General features: G+C 38.9%; 1 protein-coding gene across 1 annotated transcript; it reads right to left on the bottom strand.

The window, feature by feature from the left end:
• Nucleotides 1–6,076: 6,076 nt before the first annotated feature.
• Nucleotides 6,077–8,953, bottom strand: LOC117334092 (putative amine oxidase [copper-containing]). Its single transcript, XM_033893536.1, has 2 exons — nt 7,516–8,953; nt 6,077–6,418 (listed from the first exon to the last, which is right to left on the bottom strand). The coding sequence occupies exons 1-2, from the start codon at nt 8,947–8,949 to the stop codon at nt 6,110–6,112; spliced, it is 1,743 nt and encodes a 580-aa protein (XP_033749427.1). The 5' UTR covers nt 8,950–8,953; the 3' UTR covers nt 6,077–6,109.
• Between the last annotated feature and the right edge of the window lie 13,750 nt (nt 8,954–22,703).

Here is a 22,703-nt window from a genome sequence, read left to right as displayed (position 1 = left end):
AAAACCATCAATTCACCAGAACGCTAAATTACCTCAAAGCTTCAACCCACCACAACCCCATGCAACCCAAAATTTCAACCGACCAGAACGTCATGAATCGCAAAGCTTCAAGCCACCTGAATTTCATTAATCCCTAAAGCTTCAACCCACCAGAACGCCATACACAATGTATATCCCCAAAGTTTCAACCCACTAGAACGTCATATCGCCAAAGCTTCAACCCAGCAGAACGTCATATATCCCAAAAGATTCAACCCACTAGAAAGCCATGTATACACAAAGCTTCAACACACTAGAACTAGCTTTTACAACATATACGAAATGCTGTACAATTTCAGAACAGTAAATGACAATTGAATAACAGTGAATTTTTTTACGCAAATTTAGTTCGACCGTAGGTGTATCTGACTTGACACATTACCTTGTAATTGAAAAATACAAACTCATACAATTTTTTTTTAAATCGTCCAATGATGATAAGTCCAATGTAAGTATGACGTGTTGGTGGGTTGAAGCTTTGTGGATATATAGTATCCAACAGTTGTAAATAATTTAAAGCGATACAAGCATCTCAATGTAAATATCTCACAAGGTTATAAAGCCATTTTAACGGAGCAAAATGGTGTTATCTGTACGTTTTGATTGTAACTGTAGTTTCAACTGTAAGATATTTGAAGATATTTACAAATCCCCGGCCTGACGATTTTATTAGTGTTTATAGGATATATTTCTGAACTATGTGTGCCATTTATTGGTGTTATTAGATATATTTTTATACCTTGTACTTAATATGCCGTTTTATGCATTATTGTGATCAGCTGACGGCGGTGTAGCAGCTTAAACGGATACAAATATATAAATATCGCTTGAAATCATGACGAATGACAAAACTGTGTGACAAAATGAACGAAGGGTTATACCTGGAGTAAAAATATGGTACCACAGGCTCTTTGGAGGAGTGGCATTGCATCAACACACTCACAGACATTTCTGGAGGAGTGGATAGTTTAGGGAAGGTTCAACCAATTGGTGCTACATATGGTAGACATATGTTGTACTGGATGAAGATAGGTTACACGATCCTATAATTTTATGCTTACTCCGCTGGTGTTCACACAGCACAGATTTTACGAATTAATCAGTAGAGATTATAGTGATAAGGAAATTTCTTAAATGACTTTAAAAACTACATCCGGAAAAAAAAAAAGATTTTTATTTTTCGGAGTATCGACCTTTAAATGTTGCTAATATCGGTATACACTAAAAAACATATGTTACTGTGATGTAGGCAGTTTGCGTATGTGTCTTCAGACTTGTCACATAAACAACTAGAAGAATGATTTGATGGAATATGGTCACGGTCTGGTGACATTTAATGACTTTTAGAACATATATTCAATCATAACAATTAAAAACACGACACACATATTACGATATATTCAATAAAAAAGTAAAAGAACATATTTTTACAAACATCTGAGAAGGACAAAGTCACTGAACCACAGCCTGTGTGCGGGGTGTCAAACTCCGCCACAAAACCAAGATGTGAGATATCGCATGTTTATGTGGAAGTTAGTTGGTCCGAAGTCACGAGAGGAATGACCGCTGACTGTTTCTCTCCTGTACACTATACATTATGTAGAGAATGGCAGATTTATTATTGTGTTTATACGTCGGATGACTGACCTATAGATCGTTCTCTTACTTGGGATCTTCGCTCTAGGGTATGGCCACCGTGGTCAGTATGGGCCGGCCGGTCATTATCTCCAACTTACGATGAGTACAGGTGGTAGAGTGGTCTTTCTTTAGAATACATGTATTAAAACTTGTGTCTTACCAAGAGACGCAGAGAAGTTCCCTAACCTAACAGATAACATCTAAGTTTCAAACTATGGGAGATGAGTTATTTTAAGAATTCAATAAAGAAAAGCAATATAGCTCAACACCGACATAATTCAAATGAGAGACCATATAGCGACCATTATGGATCGACTAAAAGTAGTAGTGATGTCTAAAATATAGCACTAACATGAAGCACAAGCCAAAGTGTTAGTTCATTTTACTGCCAACGACAATTGTTTAAAAAAAAGAACAGAGGATATCGACATTAAAATTAAAATTAAAATCGACTAAACTATGGCGTAACATGAACAAAAAATATCGATTTGCATGGAAAATCTTTAAAATCAACAAGAAAAAGATCAAGCGTTCCGGAAGAGAAAGCGTCTTCTTCATCGGCGACACTAGCGATACAACTCTAAATTCCAGGTGGGTCACATTCTGAAAATGATAATATGGGTGGCATATCAGGGCCGGCATATCAACAAGTATCAAACACGTTTGGCGTCATATTGCATCGGAAAGTAGAATATGATACACACTTGGTCCTCATCAACACGCATTTCCCGTAACTCCGTGTCGTCAGTTTATCAGCCTGTCGCGGAACCGTTATAAAAGGAACACGTCCTTCAGCATGGAACCAATGTAAACACCAAATTAAAGGTAAGGGTAACAGGGATGCGAGTATCTAGAAATGAACAGCTTTGGTTGTAATTAAATTGTCCCTGTTGGTTACCAGGTAAGCACAAATAGTTCCGATTCTCAGTTTGGTATCTAACTAAAATTAAAAGCTACCAAATGACTATCATTAATTTTGTTATAATTTGAAAAAGTCTTATCTATACAAATATGAATAATGTAAATTGCTATAGACAATCGATCTCATTATCACAGCTTGTAGATCTGCTTTCTAAAATAAATTTGATTTTGTCGACTGAAGAGAGGTAGCTCTCCGTGTCAGTGGGAATCCATTCCTTATACTGAGGACCTTTCCATGGAAATAAACCGCATAAAGCTGATACTCATGATTTAACAAGAGTCAAAAAGATTTAAATAAGGCAGTTGCTCTGTGAATAGCATATATGCATTAAATAAATATGTGCAATAATATTCCTACCGGTAATATCGTCATATATAAAACTGTATAACTTCTCTGAGAATATTAACAAGATGTAATAATCTCGTTACATCCGCGAATCAGATAACTCAATTCTCTCCTAATAATATACAATTACATTTAATTAGGTGATCTATGTTTTTGATAGTATAAAATTTATTTCAATAAGGTGATATATGCTTACCTTGAATACACTGGATAACCGAATCCAATGCTGACCGGTCCCATCATCAGGTGTATGACCCTTCCTCAGACGTTTCGGCGCTTTCCACGACGTTCTCCAGAGGTGCGCTGACTTGGTTGATCAGGCCCAACCAGGGACCGGTCAGCTGTCACTACCACTTGCTGGTACTGCGGCTTGTTGCCCTTGCTGTTTCCGCAACATCTTGTCACCTGCTGCATCACCTCGGGTAGTGGTGACCACCCCATCTTTCCTCCCTCTTCCTCCATATCCAGCTGAAAAAACTGTCTGCCAACTTGCCGCCTGTATCATGTTCCTCTGGTCTGCTCCTATGACTCCCAATAGTCGTAAGGCTCTCTGGACTGATTGACTAGAGACCTTCCTACATCCGACCTCTATAGGCAGATACCATGTCCTCCATTCGTGTTGTTGACACTCCCCTATATTAGCTGCTGGTATTTCCGTTGCTTCCTTTCATTTGCCTCCTCCATCCTATCTTCCCATGGCACTGTTAATTCAAGCATCACTACCTGCTTGGAGCTACGGGACCACAACACGATGTCTGGGCGGGGAGTTGTTGAGACCCCCTCTACTGGAAAACTCATCCTCTGGATGATATCTGCCCTCATTTTCCAGTCTCCCGCAGTTGCAAGTATCCTACCTGCTTCCACGCTGCTTTTAGCTCCTGCTTCAGACTTCACGAAGGTGACGAAAGGCCCTTTGGATTAAGTCAGTCTCCTCCATCTGGCAGAGTCAATGCTTGCCGCTATCTCTTTCAGAACCTTGTCATACATCCATGTGTACCTCCCGTCCGAGAGAGCTACCTGGCAAGATGTGAGAACATGTACCAGATTGGCTGGTTGCCCACAAAGTGCACATGCCACACTTTTCGTAAGGCCTCAGAACAGGTTGTTTGGACTTGGCAGTACAGCATAAGTTGACTTCAGTAGGAAACTAAGCCTGTAGCCTTCCGTATTCAAGATCTCACCCCAGGTTACCTTCTGCTGCTTCACTCCCTCCCAGTGGATTCAGCTTCCCAGGTGCCTCATATGACTGTCCTCACCTGTCTAGCCTCCTCATTAATTGGTAATATACTATCACATTTCATCAAGTGGTCTATGTTTTCATTGATATACTAGTACATTCAATGAAGCGATCTCATTTTAAATAATATACCATTACATTAAATTAAGTAGTCTATGTTTTTGATTTTAATATTCCATTAGATTCAATTAAGTAGTCTTTGTTTTATCAATATACCATGATATTTAGTAACGTGTTCTAAATTTTATTAATATTTCATAACATTTAATAACATGTTCTATATTTTATCAATATACCATAACATTTAATAACGCGATCTATATTTTATTAATATACCATTACATTAAATTAAGTAGTCTATGATTCAATCAAGTAGTCTATGTTTTATCAATATACCATTAAATTTAATTAAGAGATCTGTATATGCCATATCAGTTTCCTCGATCAGTGGTTTTTCATTGATGTATAATGATAATAAACGTAATTCAAATAGTTTCACCTCGTGATGTCATGAATATTGATTTAACATTTAATTGCATTATATACCACGAGCAATGATAAACTTGAAAGGTGATAATTGTGATGGAGGTTTTCCTGTGTGGTTTTAAAGCAAAGAAGGATAACTCGTGGAGATATAAACACAACTTGTAATGAATACTGATATACCGTGTAAAGGGGCGAGTTGGATCTTAAAGTAAGAATTCCTTAATTAACATTATACTGATATACCATGTAAAGGGGTAAGTTGGACCTTAAAATAAGAATTCCTTAGTTAACACGAAACTGATATACCGTGTAAAGGGGCGAGTTGAACCTTGTATCGACTTCCTTTCAGGAGCTTCACAGTTTCGACTTATATTGTTTCTGACGGGTCTTAGAAGGACGAACAGTAATAGGATTAAGTTGTATCTGTCAAGATAACTGATGTTTAAATATGCCATTCAATTATAGCAAAAAATATCATTTCGAATAGACGCATATATGTCGTTTAAGGACGGCGTCCCATGTGTACGAAATGCATATGTGCAGTGTATGGTGTTTGTCTCGTTGGGAGATTGCGAAACTGATACCGACTTTATAGTACTACCTCACTGAAGTATACCGTCGAAGACACCCGACAGGTACCCCACACTGTCACATTATACTGACAACGGACGAACCAGTCGTATCACTTCCACAAGTGCTGAACGCTAAGCAGGAGTAGCAACGCCTTACTCACAGAAGCAAACACTCAACTAAAGGCCAAATGCGAGGCAGTATGAAGGAGACTGTTTCTATTTATAATTTGTAGATAAGGCGTAAACATAACCGTGTTATTTATAATGATTTTACGGGATATAGACTCTATTACAAAGTGCAATAAAAGTCGCATAATATGGAATATGTAATGAGCTGTTTTAAAAGATTTTCTCAGATCTGAATCTGAATATTAATTAGTTCGTCTATTAGATGGAGGAGGTTTAAATTCTAAGTAGAGTGTTCTGTGCCAATGAAACATGGTGAAAAATCAAGGTAGGCTTGTAATAACAGTAACAGTATTTCAAAGGGGCAAATGGCAGTGAGAAATTTGTGAAGGACGCGTCCGTCAATTTTCCTCAAAATGAAGAAGAATGGAGTTAATATGGTCATCATGCATTAAGAACAATGTAATGTTTGGCTATATTCGCGAGAAAAACTGCATAGTAGGGGAGCGAAGTTCCGTAATAAAAAATCGGCCAAAAATGTTTAAAAGTTATATTTTATTTATCTACAGTATCAAATGAATGTAAATATCTTAAAGCTGTGTCACTATTTATTTTGGATGTACAGCCAAACTGATAGTAAAGTGTACCGTTACGACCTTCATTTTAATAACCTCATTCATAGTTTAAGTATTAAAAAAGGTAACAACAGAGTAGGAAAATATATTAATTTATTTTGATATACAGTTAAATTAAGGTTTGTTGAAATAGCGTGGATGTATTGAAGTAAGTTTGGGCATTTCCACCTTGATATTCAGAATCACATGTAAATTCTTTCGGCAGTCCATAATTTTCAACTCTAACAGTTTGGTCAGAACCGGAAGTATCATCGTAAGACATGCGTATTGCGTCTCTGGAAGCCATGGATGGGTCAGAGTCGTGAAAGTTAAATGGGGTTAAAAAGAAAGATGGTCGCTTGCCTATAGATGAAATAAGCGGTATGTCCTCCATTTGTGGCAAATGGTGAAGTCCAAGAGTTACCCAGGCAACCAGATCCTGTAACAATGAACCAAGGTCAAGTTTCAGAATATAACCAAATTAATAAACCACACGATGGCAGTGTACTGATGAATACAACTAATGTTAATCATTCTCGGACAATAAACCACGGGGTGGCAGTGTACTGATGAATAAAACTAATCATTCTCGGACATTTCATCCATTAAATCAATTGTTTATCTTTTTCCAACTTCGATTCGAATATGTATGCATCACCGTATTAACGCACAGTTAAGTAAGTAATATTGAACTTGATATTGATCAGAAATTAAAAACATAACAGAAGAAACAACATCAAAACATCAACTTAAGTAATTTTCGGAGGTTTAACGTCTTATGTTAAAAGGCAAATGATGCACATGTGGTGCCATCATTTTGTCTCCAAAAACATACATTGTACATTGAAATGGGTCATCATCAATAGCTCTATACCACCACAATCAACTTATCGGGATGCGGATATATATGAAAATCAACAGAACTCTTAAGTGATGCAGGAATGCTACTACTAAGAATAGGAAAATTGACAAATGTGACAATAAAATCGTAACATTTATGACAGGGTTTTGTTGAAAGGTAAACAATACCTATTCTACATTTCTCTTTATATCAAGTAGTGTCATATAATAATCAGAAGAAAGATTATGATATATCATTGCGTGGTCGTCTCTCTAATGAAGGTGGGGAATTAGTCACCGAAATGACACGCTTAAATCCAATATAGGTTGTGATATAAGAACGACTATTCAAACGCTAACACTATAATATCTACATTGAAAACTGATTAATCTGAGATGAAACATGGCATTTGTGTGATATGTGAATTAAAATATGATCTATAAACCAGGATTGAGAGTGATGTCAGCACACCACGCCATCACCACCCCAATGCTACCGACGTCATTAATACATGGGTGAATTATATATATCCGGAAAAGGTGCACAAAACAACAAAAACAAAAACAAAAAGAAAACAACAAAAAACTAAACTAAACTTTGCTGTCACGAATATGAATTAAGGATGAATCTAATATGTCGCAAACTATGTTTTACATATGACGACATTTTTCCTAAAAGCAATAAACATATCTTACCGTATCCACAATGCTTTCGTTGTCGTCCAGGAAACTTTGAAAATTAACAATGGGTTCTTTTCTATCCCACATTGCGTAGATGGAACTACTTTGTCCTTCGTCGTCTTTCCGGCGCGTCACCGCCATCTGATGCCGCGCCCACGATATCGACGGCTCGTTCCCTATACCCTGTGACAGTAGATGTGTTAGTCCGCCGTCGATCTGTAAGCGGTAGGCCCTGGGATCGTTGTACATTGTTTTATAATCCTTGTTGTGGAATATGTGATACAGCGGAACGCTGGTATTTTCTCGATACAAAGTCTGCAGTTCAGTCATTTTTGAATTTCTGGTAAATTTAATTTGCTCGTATCTTGAATTCTTTTCAACTGACCAATCATTGTTGTTTATTAAATGGGGTTCAAATTGCAACGTCTCGTATCGGTTTTTTGTTTCATGAATATCCAAGTCGACTTTAAAATTGAATGCATGTTGAGTAACTGTTCCAATGAGTCTATCCCGAAGTTGGAACCCGTATCTTCCTTCAGGAGGAGAGTAAAGCATTGCCATCATGTAACCTGTTAGCGAGGTTTTAACTTCCAATGCACCATTTTGATGAAAAATGAAATCCACAACACAATCCTGGTTATATACTGAAATAATGGCTCTCAGAATCAGAACTATATCCTCTAGTGAGCCATAGAAACGCCCCGACATGCTGTCGTAGGCATGGTGACGTCTCAATGGTACACCAGTGCTCTGCTCAAAGAGACAAAATGCACGTTCATATGTGACGGGGTCATTTTGGTACTCCGTCCAATGGGTAGTACTGACGTACGAAGCAGAGGCGGGACAGTCCGCGCCAGGGACAAGATCGCGGGCTTGATAACCTAACAAAGTATTGCTATACAGCATATCAGAATATCTGTTCCAAGGTTTGTATCCAGAATGGAACGAAGCTATTTCCTGCAGACTCAATTCATAAACAATTCGATGTCCCATATGTTTAATATCAAATAACTGAGGTCCCGTTGTGGTTGACATCCGGAAATCAAACTCCCAATCCATATAAGTAACGTGTCTGTCCATCCGGTGGTAACGTTTGCCGTCGGGTTCCACCTGTCTTGGGCTACGCATGTTCTTTTCTGGAAACTGGTTCCCTCTTAAACGAAGTGTTGCGAAAGACATCGAATTTTCTTTTGGAAACTGTATGGATGATTTCTTGATAGTCCCCGCAGTGTAGGCATCTGCTAAATACTCAGCTGTGTCAAAAGACTGCCCATTATACCAGATGCTCTCGACATGAAATTGGCTCGGATCTTTTCCATCTAAATTGAAGAGGATGAAGAAGTCTACAGGATTGAGGAGATAATACTCAGTAGAGTGATGTGCCCAATACCACACTTTGCGAACATCACTGCCCGACACGGCTGGCGAAACCGCTGTCCACCGATGCATGACTAAGCACTTTCGGTTGCAATTGAAGAAGCGCGCATCATAACTTTCCAATAACACATGTTTGATGACGTTGTCAACATCGACCAACAGTCTCTTAATTTCCAGGTATTCTGCTTGACTGTTGGGTCTGAAGAGAAATGGTGCCGGTCTTTGGTGTTGTTTTGACACAAGCAAACGGTGATATGTTATGTTCGCAAGCGGTCCAACAACATATTCTTCGACGACGGGGATCTTCTTATCTCCCCTGAATAATACAACTTTTGCCTCTCTAGGTGGCGCCTTATGGTGGTTATTTAAAGTATTCAACGCATATGATTTGTTAGGGAGATGTAGTTCAGATAGGAACATGAAACTCGAACTTATAACGACAGGTTCGTTGTATTTTAGGTTGAACGCACGATGTTTATACAAGTAATCCCTCAATCTTTTCAATTCTTGTTTTGTTAAATCACGAAACATCGATGGATCTGTTGGCTCCTCTTCCATATCAGTTGTTTTCTGAACACTGGTGTGGCGGGCTAGTTTCTTGGGTCGCATAATCAGCTCATAATACACTATAGAAGTAGCAATGGCCGCCATTAGGAATACAATCACAATCAACAAACAGACGGAGAACGAGCGCCACCTTCTGGCAGAGTCCAGGGTTTTCTCCATGGAAACCACTTGCTTCTCTATTCTCTCCATGGTCACCTTAAATTTCTGCAACACAAATAAGATTATTTGAATAACACCGCCGGTTTACTGCCAGGTCCATTTTTCAAATGTTTTGCAGTGGTGATAAAAGCGTTCATTTTGTGCAAAAGATGAAAATAAAAAACGTTGATAACTTCATTGAACACAATAAGAAATTCGACCTGCGTGATGCAGGTTAGCATTTCAGTGTTTAACCTAAAGATCCAACAGTTTTTTGGCATGCTGGTGAGGAAACGTGGAGTCGTAAAACTTCTCGTTAATGCGTTAACATGCATGTTGATACGTGCCACTAATTTGCCGTATATCACACAAACTTATGCGACACTGTGGAATATATCCGGCATGTAAACCCGGTCAGAAGGGCACTTATTTATTTATTTATATAAAGTCTTGCACGTAATAATCATCGCAATATTTCACTGCGAAATAAACAGTATCATTGCACACCAGTGTGTCATTTATAAGACAAGTAAACAGATAGTGTTCGCTATAGGAGCTCGTGAGAGCGAGGTGTAATCTCGCGGATACGAAAATGAGGCTGGGAGACGAGCAGAGAGGGTAAGATGGGAGATTACACATTAGCAAAATCATCAGACCGTTATCAGTCTCGAAAGTAATAAATACAGCCGTTTATCATCACTAAGCGTATCGAATAGGGGGTCCCACCCAAACCTACGGCGGCCCGGCACAACACTCCATAGGCCGCCATTACTCGTGCATTGTCGACTTGTACTTGTCTAGTATCCGCCTCGGATGTGACGAAATGTGTCCATGATATTGATACATATATTTATAAAAAAATATTGTAACGTATTTAACATTTACATTTTAGGTGTAGATTAAAGAACAGATTGTTAATACGTGGATTTGAATTAATGATAATATGCATAGGAATGAAGTGTCACAAAAAAAAAAGAGGAATTTATAAACACATAAAGCGATAGTTTATCATATTATAATCTTTACGCGCAACCATGTTGTCCCAAAAGTTTTGAAATAAAAATCGAGTATATTCCAACTTACAGCAATCCTCTCGACAATTAATCGTTGTATGTCTATTATCTAGGTACCATAGTATATGAATATTGATAAGTATGGCAACACGCTTTACGGCGATAAATTGAAAAAAAAATAGTCATGGAATGCTAATTGGCAAAGACTGATAATTTAATTTGCTGAATTTTTTTCCCTGATATATATATTTTTTCATTTAAACATATTTTATTTGCAATTATACAAACTGGATCAGACACAAGTTTAAAAACTTATGGCCCGTTTTCTTCCTGATATGTTAATACTATAAGTGTTTGGATTGTACTTAGTACAAATCTACTGTAACTTACTCAGTTTATACTAAACTATGAGTATCATGTCAATTACAAGTCTCGTGTTAATTACAAGTCTCGTGTTAATTATCAGTCTCATGTCAATTACAAGTCTCGTGGTAATTACAAGTCTCGTGTTAGTAACAAATCTCGTGTTAATTATAAGTCTCGTGTCAATTACAAGTCTCGCGTTAATTATAAGTCTCGTGTCAATTACAAGTCTCGCGTTAGTTATAAGTCTCGTGTCAATTACTTTAATTGCGAAAAAAGGGAAAACTGACATACTTCGAAGCGATTGTTAGAGCGCCAAAACCGGTATTTCTAATGTGGCATCCCTGAAAACCACCGCAGTGACAAGTACTCCTCACAACCTATTACAAGGTACTCCTCACAACCTATTACAATGTACTCCCCACAACCTATTACAAGGTACTCCTCACAACCTATTACAAGGTACTCCTCACAACCTATTACAAGGTACTCCCCACAAACTATTACAAGGTACTCCTCACAACCTATTACAAGGTACTCCTCACAACCTATTACAAAGTACGCCTCACAACCTATTACAATGTACTCCTCACAACCTATTACAAAGTACATTGTACGCCTCACAACCTATTACAAGGTACTCCTCACAACCTATTACAAGGTACTCCTCACAACCTATTACAAGGTATTCCTCACAACCTATTACAAGGTACTCCCCACAACCTATTACAAGGTATTCTTCACAACCTATTACCAGGTACTCCCCACAACCTATTACAAGGTACTCCCCACAACCTATTACAAGGTACTCCTCACAACCTATTACAAGGTATTCCTCACAACCTATTACAAGGTACTCCTCACAACCTATTACAAGGTACTCCCCACAACCTATTACAAGGTACTCCTCACAACCTATTACAAGGTATTCCTCACAACCTATTACAAGGTACTCCCCACAACCTATTACAAGGTACTCCCCACAACCTATTACAAGGTACTCCTCACAACCTATTACAATGTACTCCTCACAACCTATTACAAGGTACTCCCCACAACCTATTACAAGGTACTCCTCACAACCTATTACAAGGTACTCCCCACAACCTATTACAAGGTACTCCTCACAACCTATTACAAGGTACTCCTCACAACCTATTACAATGTACTCCTCACAACCTAATACAAGATACTCCTCACAACCTATTACAATGTACTCCTCACAACCTATTACAAGGTACTCCTCACAACCTATTACAAGGTACTCCTCACAACCTATTACAAGGTACTCCTCACAACCTATTACAAGGTACTCCTCACAACCTATTACAAGGTACTCCTCACAACCTATTACAAGGTACTCCTCACAACCTATTACAAGGTACTCCCCACAACCTATTACAAGGTACTCCTCACAACCTATTACAAGGTACTCCTCACAACCTATTCCAAGGTACTCCTCACAACCTATTACAAGGTACTCCTCACAACCTATTACAAGGTACTCCTCACAACCTATTACAAGGTACTCCTCACAACCTATTACAAGGTACTCCCCACAACCTATTACAAGGTACTCCTCACAACCTATTACAAGGTACTTCTCACAACCTATTACAAGGTACTCCTCACAACCTATTACAAGGTACTCCTCACAACCTATTACAAGGTACTCCCCACAACCTATTACAAGGTACTCCTCACAACCTATTACAAGGTACTCCTCACAACCTATTACAAGGTACTCCTCACAACCTATTACAATGTACTCCCCACAACCTATTACAAGGTACTCCTCACAACCTATTACAAGGTACTCCTCACAACCTATTACAATGTACTCCTCACAACCTATTACAATGTACTCCTCACAACCTATTACAAGATACTCCTCACAACCTAATACAAGGTACTCCTCACAACCTAATACAAGGTACTCCTCACAACCTATTACAAGGTACTCCTCACAACCTATTACAAGGTACTCCTCACAACCTATTAGAAGGTACTCCTCACAACCTATTACAAGGTACTCCTCACAACCTATTACAAGGTACTCCTCACAACCTATTACAAGGTACTCCCCACAACCTAATACAAGGTACTCCTCACAACCTATTACAAGGTACTCCTCACAACCTATTACAAGGTACTCCTCACAACCTATTACAAGGTACTCCTCACAACCTATTACAAGGTACTCCCCACAACCTATTACAAGGTACTCCTCACAACCTATTACAAGGTACTCCTCACAACCTATTACAAGGTACTCCTCACAACCTATTACAATGTACTCCCCACAACCTATTACAAGGTACTCCTCACAACCTATTACAATGTACTCCTCACAACCTATTACAATGTACTCCTCACAACCTATTACAAGATACTCCTCACAACCTAATACAAGGTACTCCTCACAACCTAATACAAGGTACTCACCACAACCTATTACAATGTACTCCTCACAACCTAATACAAGGTACTCCTCACAACCTATTACAAGGTACTCCTCACAACCTATTACAAGGTACTCCTCACAACCTATTAGAAGGTACTCCTCACAACCTATTACAAGGTACTCCTCACAACCTATTACAAGGTACTCCCCACAACCTATTACAAGGTACTTCTCACAACCTATTACAAGGTATTTCTAACAACCTATTACAAGATACTCCTCACAACCTATTACAAGGTACTCCTCACAACCTAATACAAGGTACTCCTCACAACCTATTACAATGTACTCCCCACAACCTATTACAAGGTACTCCTCACAACCTATTACAAGGTACTCCTCACAACCTATTACAAGGTACTCCCCACAACCTATTACAAGGTACTTCTCACAACCTATTACAAGGTACTTCTCACAACCTATTACAAGATACTCCTCACAACCTATTACAAGGTACTCCTCACAACCTAATACAAGGTACTCCTCACAACCTATTACAATGTACTCCCCACAACCTATTACAAGGTACTCCTCACAACCTATTACAAGGTACTCCTCACAACCTATTACAAGGTATTCCTCACAACCTATTACAAGGTACTCCCCACAACCTATTACAAGGTATTCTTCACAACCTATTACCAGGTACTCCCCACAACCTATTACAAGGTACTCCCCACAACCTATTACAAGGTACTCCTCACAACCTATTACAAGGTATTCCTCACAACCTATTACAAGGTACTCCTCACAACCTATTACAAGGTACTCCCCACAACCTATTACAAGGTACTCCTCACAACCTATTACAAGGTATTCCTCACAACCTATTAGAAGGTACTCCCCACAACCTATTACAAGGTACTCCCCACAACCTATTACAAGGTACTCCTCACAACCTATTACAATGTACTCCTCACAACCTATTACAAGGTACTCCCCACAACCTATTACAAGGTACTCCTCACAACCTATTACAAGGTACTCCCCACAACCTATTACAAGGTACTCCTCACAACCTATTACAAGGTACTCCTCACAACCTATTACAATGTACTCCTCACAACCTAATACAAGATACTCCTCACAACCTATTACAATGTACTCCTCACAACCTATTACAAGGTACTCCTCACAACCTATTACAAGGTACTCCTCACAACCTATTACAAGGTACTCCTCACAACCTATTACAAGGTACTCCTCACAACCTATTACAAGGTACTCCTCACAACCTATTACAAGGTACTCCTCACAACCTATTACAAGGTACTCCCCACAACCTATTACAAGGTACTCCTCACAACCTAATACAAGGTACTCCTCACAACCTATTCCAAGGTACTCCTCACAACCTATTACAAGGTACTCCTCACAACCTATTACAAGGTACTCCTCACAACCTATTACAAGGTACTCCTCACAACCTATTACAAGGTACTCCCCACAACCTATTACAAGGTACTCCTCACAACCTATTACAAGGTACTTCTCACAACCTATTACAAGGTACTCCTCACAACCTATTACAAGGTACTCCTCACAACCTATTACAAGGTACTCCCCACAACCTATTACAAGGTACTCCTCACAACCTATTACAAGGTACTCCTCACAACCTATTACAAGGTACTCCTCACAACCTATTACAATGTACTCCCCACAACCTATTACAAGGTACTCCTCACAACCTATTACAAGGTACTCCTCACAACCTATTACAATGTACTCCTCACAACCTATTACAATGTACTCCTCACAACCTATTACAAGATACTCCTCACAACCTAATACAAGGTACTCCTCACAACCTAATACAAGGTACTCCTCACAACCTATTACAAGGTACTGCTCACAACCTATTACAAGGTACTCCTCACAACCTATTAGAAGGTACTCCTCACAACCTATTACAAGGTACTCCTCACAACCTATTACAAGGTACTCCTCACAACCTATTACAAGGTACTCCCCACAACCTAATACAAGGTACTCCTCACAACCTATTACAAGGTACTCCTCACAACCTATTACAAGGTACTCCTCACAACCTATTACAAGGTACTCCTCACAACCTATTACAAGGTACTCCCCACAACCTATTACAAGGTACTCCTCACAACCTATTACAAGGTACTCCTCACAACCTATTACAAGGTACTCCTCACAACCTATTACAATGTACTCCCCACAACCTATTACAAGGTACTCCTCACAACCTATTACAATGTACTCCTCACAACCTATTACAATGTACTCCTCACAACCTATTACAAGATACTCCTCACAACCTAATACAAGGTACTCCTCACAACCTAATACAAGGTACTCACCACAACCTATTACAATGTACTCCTCACAACCTAATACAAGGTACTCCTCACAACCTATTACAAGGTACTGCTCATAACCTATTACAAGGTACTCCTCACAACCTATTAGAAGGTACTCCTCACAACCTATTACAAGGTACTCCTCACAACCTATTACAAGGTACTCCCCACAACCTATTACAAGGTACTTCTCACAACCTATTACAAGGTATTTCTAACAACCTATTACAAGATACTCCTCACAACCTATTACAAGGTACTCCTCACAACCTAATACAAGGTACTCCTCACAACCTATTACAATGTACTCCCCACAACCTATTACAAGGTACTCCTCACAACCTATTACAAGGTACTCCTCACAACCTATTACAAGGTACTCCCCACAACCTATTACAAGGTACTTCTCACAACCTATTACAAGGTACTTCTCACAACCTATTACAAGATACTCCTCACAACCTATTACAAGGTACTCCTCACAACCTAATACAAGGTACTCCTCACAACCTATTACAATGTACTCCCCACAACCTATTACAAGGTACTCCTCACAACCTATTACAAGGTACTCCTCACAACCTATTACAAGGTACTCCTCACAACCTATTACAAGGTTCTCCTCACAATCTATTACAAGGTACTCCTCACAACCTATTACAAGGTACTCCTCACAACCTATTACAAGGTACTCCCCACAACCTATTACAAGGTACTCCTCACAACCTATTACAAGGTACTCCTCACAACCTATTACAAGGTACTCCTCACAACCTATTACAATGTACTCCTCACAACCTATTACAAGGTACTCCTCACAACCTATTATAATGTACTCCCCACAACCTATTACAAGGTACTCCTCACAACCTATTACAATGTACTCCTCACAACCTATTACAATGTACTCCTCACAACCTATTACAAGATACTCCTCACAACCTAATACAAGGTACTCCTCACAACCTAATACAAGGTACTCCTCACAACCTATTACAAGGTACTGCTCATAACCTATTACAAGGTACTCCTCACAACCTATTAGAAGGTACTCCCCACAACCTATTACAATGTACTCCTCACAACCTATTCCAAGGTACTCCTCACAACCTATTACAAGGTACTCCTCACAACCTATTACAAGGTACTCCTCACAACCTATTACAAGGTATTCCTCACAACCTATTACAAGGTACTCCCCACAACCTATTACAAGGTACTCCCCACAACCTATTACAAGGTACTCCCCACAACCTATTACAAGGTACTCCTCACAACCTATTCCAAGGTACTCCTCACAACCTATTACAAGGTACTCCTCACAACCTATTACAAGGTACTCCTCACAACCTATTATAATGTACTCCCCACAACCTATATTACAAGGTACTCCCCACAACGTATTACAAGGTACTCCTCACAACCTATTACAAGGTACTCCTCACAACCTATTACAAGGTACTCCCCACAACCTATTACAAGGTATTCCTCACAACCTAATACAAGGTACTCCTCACAACCCAATACAAGGTATTCCTCACAACCTATTACAAGGTACTCCCCACAACCTATTACAAGGTACTCCTCACAACCTATTACAAGGTACTCCTCACAACCTATTACAAGGTACTCCTCACAACCTATTACAAGGTACTCCCCACAACCTATTACAATGTACTCCTCACAACCTATTCCAAGGTACTCCTCACAACCTATTACAAGGTACTCCTCACAACCTATTACAAGGTACTCCCCACAACCTATTACAAGGTACTTCTCACAACCTATTACAAGGTACTCCTCACAACCTATTACAATGTACTCCCCACAACATATTACAAGGTACTCCCCACAACGTATTACAAGGTACTCCTCACAACCTATTACAAGGTACTTCTCACAACCTATTACAAGATACTCCTCACAACCTATTACAAGGTACTCCTCACAACCTAATACAAGGTACTCCCCACAACCTATTACAATGTACTCCCCACAACCTATTACAAGGTACTCCTCACAACCTATTACAAGGTACTCCCCACAACCTAATACAAGGTACTCCCCACAACGTATTACAAGGTACTCCTCACAACCTATTACAAGGTACTCCCCACAACCTATTACAAGGTACTTCTCACAACCTATTACAAGATACTCCTCACAACCTATTACAATGTACTCCCCACAACCTATTACAAGGTACTCCCCACAACCTATTACAATGTACTCCCCACAACCTATTACAATGTACTCCTCACAACCTATTACAATGTACTCCCCACAACCTATTACAAGGTACTCCCCACAACCTATTACAATGTACTCCCCACAACCTATTACAATGTACTCCTCACAACCTATTACAATGTACTCCCCACAACCTATTACAAGGTACTTCTCACAACCTATTACAAGATACTCCTCACAACCTATTACAAGGTACTCCTCACAACCTAATACAAGGTACTCCTCACAACCTATTACAAGGTACTCACCACAACCTATTACAATGTACTCCTCACAACCTAATACAAGGTACTCCTCACAACCTATTACAAGGTACTCCTCACAACCTATTAGAAGGTACTCCCCACAACCTATTACAAGGTACTTCTCACAACCTATTACAAGGTACTTCTCACAACCTATTACAAGATACTCCTCACAACCTATTACAAGGTACTCCTCACAACCTAATACAAGGTACTCCTCACAACCTATTACAATGTACTCCTCACAACCTAATACAAGGTACTCCTCACAACCTATTACAAGATACTCCTCACAACCTAATACAAGGTACTCCTCACAACCTATTACAATGTACTCCTCACAACCTATTACAATGTACTCCTCACAACCTAATACAAGGTACTCCTCACAACCTATTACAATGTACTCCTCACAACCTAATACAAGGTACTCCTCACAACCTATTACAAGATACTCCTCACAACCTAATACAAGATACTCCTCACAACCTAATACAAGGTACTCCTCACAACCTATTACAAGGTACTCCTCACAACCTAATACAAGGTACTCCTCACAACCTATTACAATGTACTCCTCACAACCTAATACAAGGTACTCCTCACAACCTAATACAAGGTACTCCTCACAACCTATTACAATGTACTCCTCACAACCTATTACAAGGTACTCCTCACAATCTATTACAAGGTACTCCTCACAACCTATTACAAGGTACTCCTCACAACCTATTACAAGGTACTCCTCACAACCTATTACAAGGTTCTCCTCACAACCTATTACAAGGTACTCCTCACAACCTATTATAATGTACCCCTCACAACCTATTACAAGGTACTCCTCACAACCTATTACAAGGTACTCCTCACAACCTATTACAAGGTTCTCCTCACAACCTATTACAAGGTACTCCTCACAACCTATTATAATGTACCCCTCACAACCTATTACAAGGTACTCCTCACAACCTATTACAAGGTACTCCTCACAACCTATTACAAGGTACTCCTCACAACCTATTACAAGGTACTCCTCACAATCTATTACAAGGTTCTCCTCACAATCTATTACAAGGTACTCCACACAACCTATTACAAGGTACTCCTCACAACCTATTACAAGGTACTCCTCACAACCTATTACAAGGTATTCCTCACAACCTAATACAAGGTACTCCTCACAACCTATTACAAGGTACTCCTCACAACCTATTACAAGGTACTCCACACAACCTATTACAAGGTACTCCTCACAACCTATTACAAGGTACTCCCCACAACCTATTACAAGGTACTCCCCACAACCTATTACAAGGTACTCCTCACAACCTATCACAAGGTATTCCTCACAACCTATTACAAGGTACTCCCCACAACGTATTACAAGGTACTCCTCACATCCTATTACAAGGTACTCCTCACAACCTAATACAAGGTTCTCCTCACAACCTAATACAAGGTACTCCTCACAACCTATTACAAGGTACTCCTCACAACCTAATACAAGGTACTCCTCACAACCTATTACAAGGTACTCCTCACAACCTAATACAAGGTACTCCTCACAACCTATTACAAGGTACTCCTCACAACCTATTACATGGTACTCCTCACAACCTATTACAAGGTACTCCTCACAACCTAATACAAGGTACTCCTCACAACCTATTCCCCATGGTTATGTTAATTACAGAGTTACAGACAACCACAACCCGTTTATAAGTCATGCATGTACATTGTGACGGGAACCTGATTCGGTCAAAAAATAGTGTTACCATTCGTCCAACACTGAACATAGACATTTTAATATTGTCCAAGAGTTTGTTTCCTTAAAATTCATTCAAATACGTTGTATTTTATCAGAAAGTGAATTAACGAAGTGATATTAATACTGGTTGACATATTACGACGATTTTAACTTTCATTATTTCATTTATTTAATGTATTTTCTAATGACACCTCCATTCGGACACTTATGACCACAAGTAAACTCCATCGTTTGTGACCTGAGGAAGAAATGACCTACCTGTTTTGTCGTCGGTTTGTCACATCGTCATCCTGTCCAGTCTAGTACTCCCTCAGAAACACGTCCCCACACGGCTTTGTGTGTTACATACTGTCTGTATTCTGTCGATTTGGAACATGTATATTTCAGAAAATTAAAATATGGGTAACAGGAAATTGCAAAATTGATAAACGCTACATGTGTTTTTTTAACAAGGCAACAGAACACGGTGGTAAACTGTTTTTAAATCGAGAGGTAGCGGAAGGGCAGTGTTTGGAGTGGATCATCATGAATGATGGTGTATATCAAATTCAATATTAAAACAGTGTAATGTGGCATGTGTTATCAGGCCCTCCGCTGTAGAGACTATGATAACATTGGATCACTAGTAACACAACACACAGTCGGATTATCTCGTCTGATTGGCGTTATTAAAGTTACACTATTATTTAGTTGGGGTATGATCTATGACCGATGTATGTCGACCAGCACCTGTTGGGGCGGTAAATCCGCCGTCACCGGTAACCCGTGCGGGGTTTAGTCAGGCCCAAGAGGGAGGATACATCACTCTACAAGGGGTGGTGTTTATCGTATTTTACTATAAAGTTTGACGATAACGATATCAATCAATCCCAACTAGAACGGAAAAATACGCTTAGCTTGATTAATCTTATAAATGTTTATACATATCTAATATAGATTACAATGTAACAATTACAGCTAAATAGAATAACAAAAAGTTATGTTAAACAATTAGACATGACGGTTTTTATTTAACGCGCGTTATTCAATTTGTCTGCAATCATGTGAGAATTACTGGAATATAACTTCCCAGAATTACAGGAATATAACTTCCCAAAGAAAGCAGTTTAATGCTGTCTAAAGGAACAATGCATTACAACTCTACAGACCGAGAGACAAGATGTTCTTTCACACCGATGATAATATTTCGCTGTAGTGTCATATTCATGTTGCATGTGTTGTATTCAATCTTACTGAATTAGTAACAAGAAATACATTAGTGTTCGTGTATTTATTAGGGTAACAATTTGTAAACATGCACATTAAAAAATATGACAACAATCAACATACACAGACTATTCAGTATGACATTCTTCACGATGTAAATTTTCCTATGGTGAATTTTCCTTTTCTTGATGGTTACATCCCCGCTTCTGCCATCATTGATGCTTATATGTCACATCTGATATACAAAGATTTGCCATATATATCAACAGTCCGTGAACTATATCGTCTACTGCTGGAAATACGTACAATACCTGATTTTGAGAGATGCTAGTTGTTAAAATCTACGAAGAAGTTAATTGTTAGCCCTCCTTATACCACAGGTTACTATTCTATGTTCATGTGATTGACCTTCCCGATGCTCATTAGTATGACCGGAGCTATCTTTGTAACTGCCCTGGTTCTTATTCTGATAACATAGCATTTTTTAGCGATTAAGCAGAAGACGCTTATCCGTCCGAAACAAAAAGTCTTCTTCTCTTTATATTTCTTTTTTTCATTTTTCCTGTGTATTTTTTCTTCGTATGGTGTCATTGTTTAATTGATTATGTGTTAGAATTATCTTTGTTCAGATTTATTTTATTGCTTTTAATGCAACCAGTAAACATTGTAAGACTGTTTGTCTGATACCACACTTTCAAAGAGTTCAAATATCCATGACATTCTTCTTTGTCGGGAGGTTTAAACATAAAAATTGGTCTTTTGGTAAACTAAAAAAATTAAACCATTGTTTGGCTTCATACCAAAAGTCTGTTATTTTTCAAATCAATTGAATCTCTCAAGAATAATTTAGCAATCTTAGAATCATTTATGTCATTTGAAAATACAGTACTCTTATTAGAACACAAGGGTGCGATTTCTAGTCCCATAAAATAGATCGAATTCACAGAGCTCTCTAAAATGTGTGTCGCTCGCTCTCGAGATAACATATCTAATCTCCTTTGGTAGATTAATAGAATCTTTCCCTACCTTGAGGGTGTGACAGAGAAATCTCAACCTGAGGGGGAGATTCTTGAATGTCCAACCCGAGGCTTGCCGAAAAGTACCAAAGAACTATTCGAGATCAAAGTACAAAAAAATGTATCGGCACATCGACATCTTATTAATGTTGTACCATTTTGATGTGTTAATTGAATTAATGTGAACGTCATATAAGTTTTAATTATCAGACTTAAAGTTGTGACTCACAGTGATAGAGAATCGTGGACATTTAACCCAGAATATTTAGATTTAATATAAAGTTATTGTGAAATGGATCAAAAACTATAACTGCGATGTCAATGTCAAAGCGAGAACAGATTCCGAAACAACTTCAAAAACACACATTTCAAACTATAAACATGTTTCTACTTTGAAAAACGCCCTTTTGGCAATTTAGCATATCACGGCTTCGGGCGTCTGGTAAGGAAGCTCCACAGTGGT

Source organism: Pecten maximus, chromosome 9, assembly GCF_902652985.1.
Source record: "Pecten maximus chromosome 9, xPecMax1.1, whole genome shotgun sequence".
Lineage (NCBI taxonomy): Eukaryota > Metazoa > Mollusca > Bivalvia > Pectinida > Pectinidae > Pecten > Pecten maximus.
Note: the sequence above shows the minus strand (reverse complement) of the source record. Positions and strands in the feature narration are given on the sequence as shown.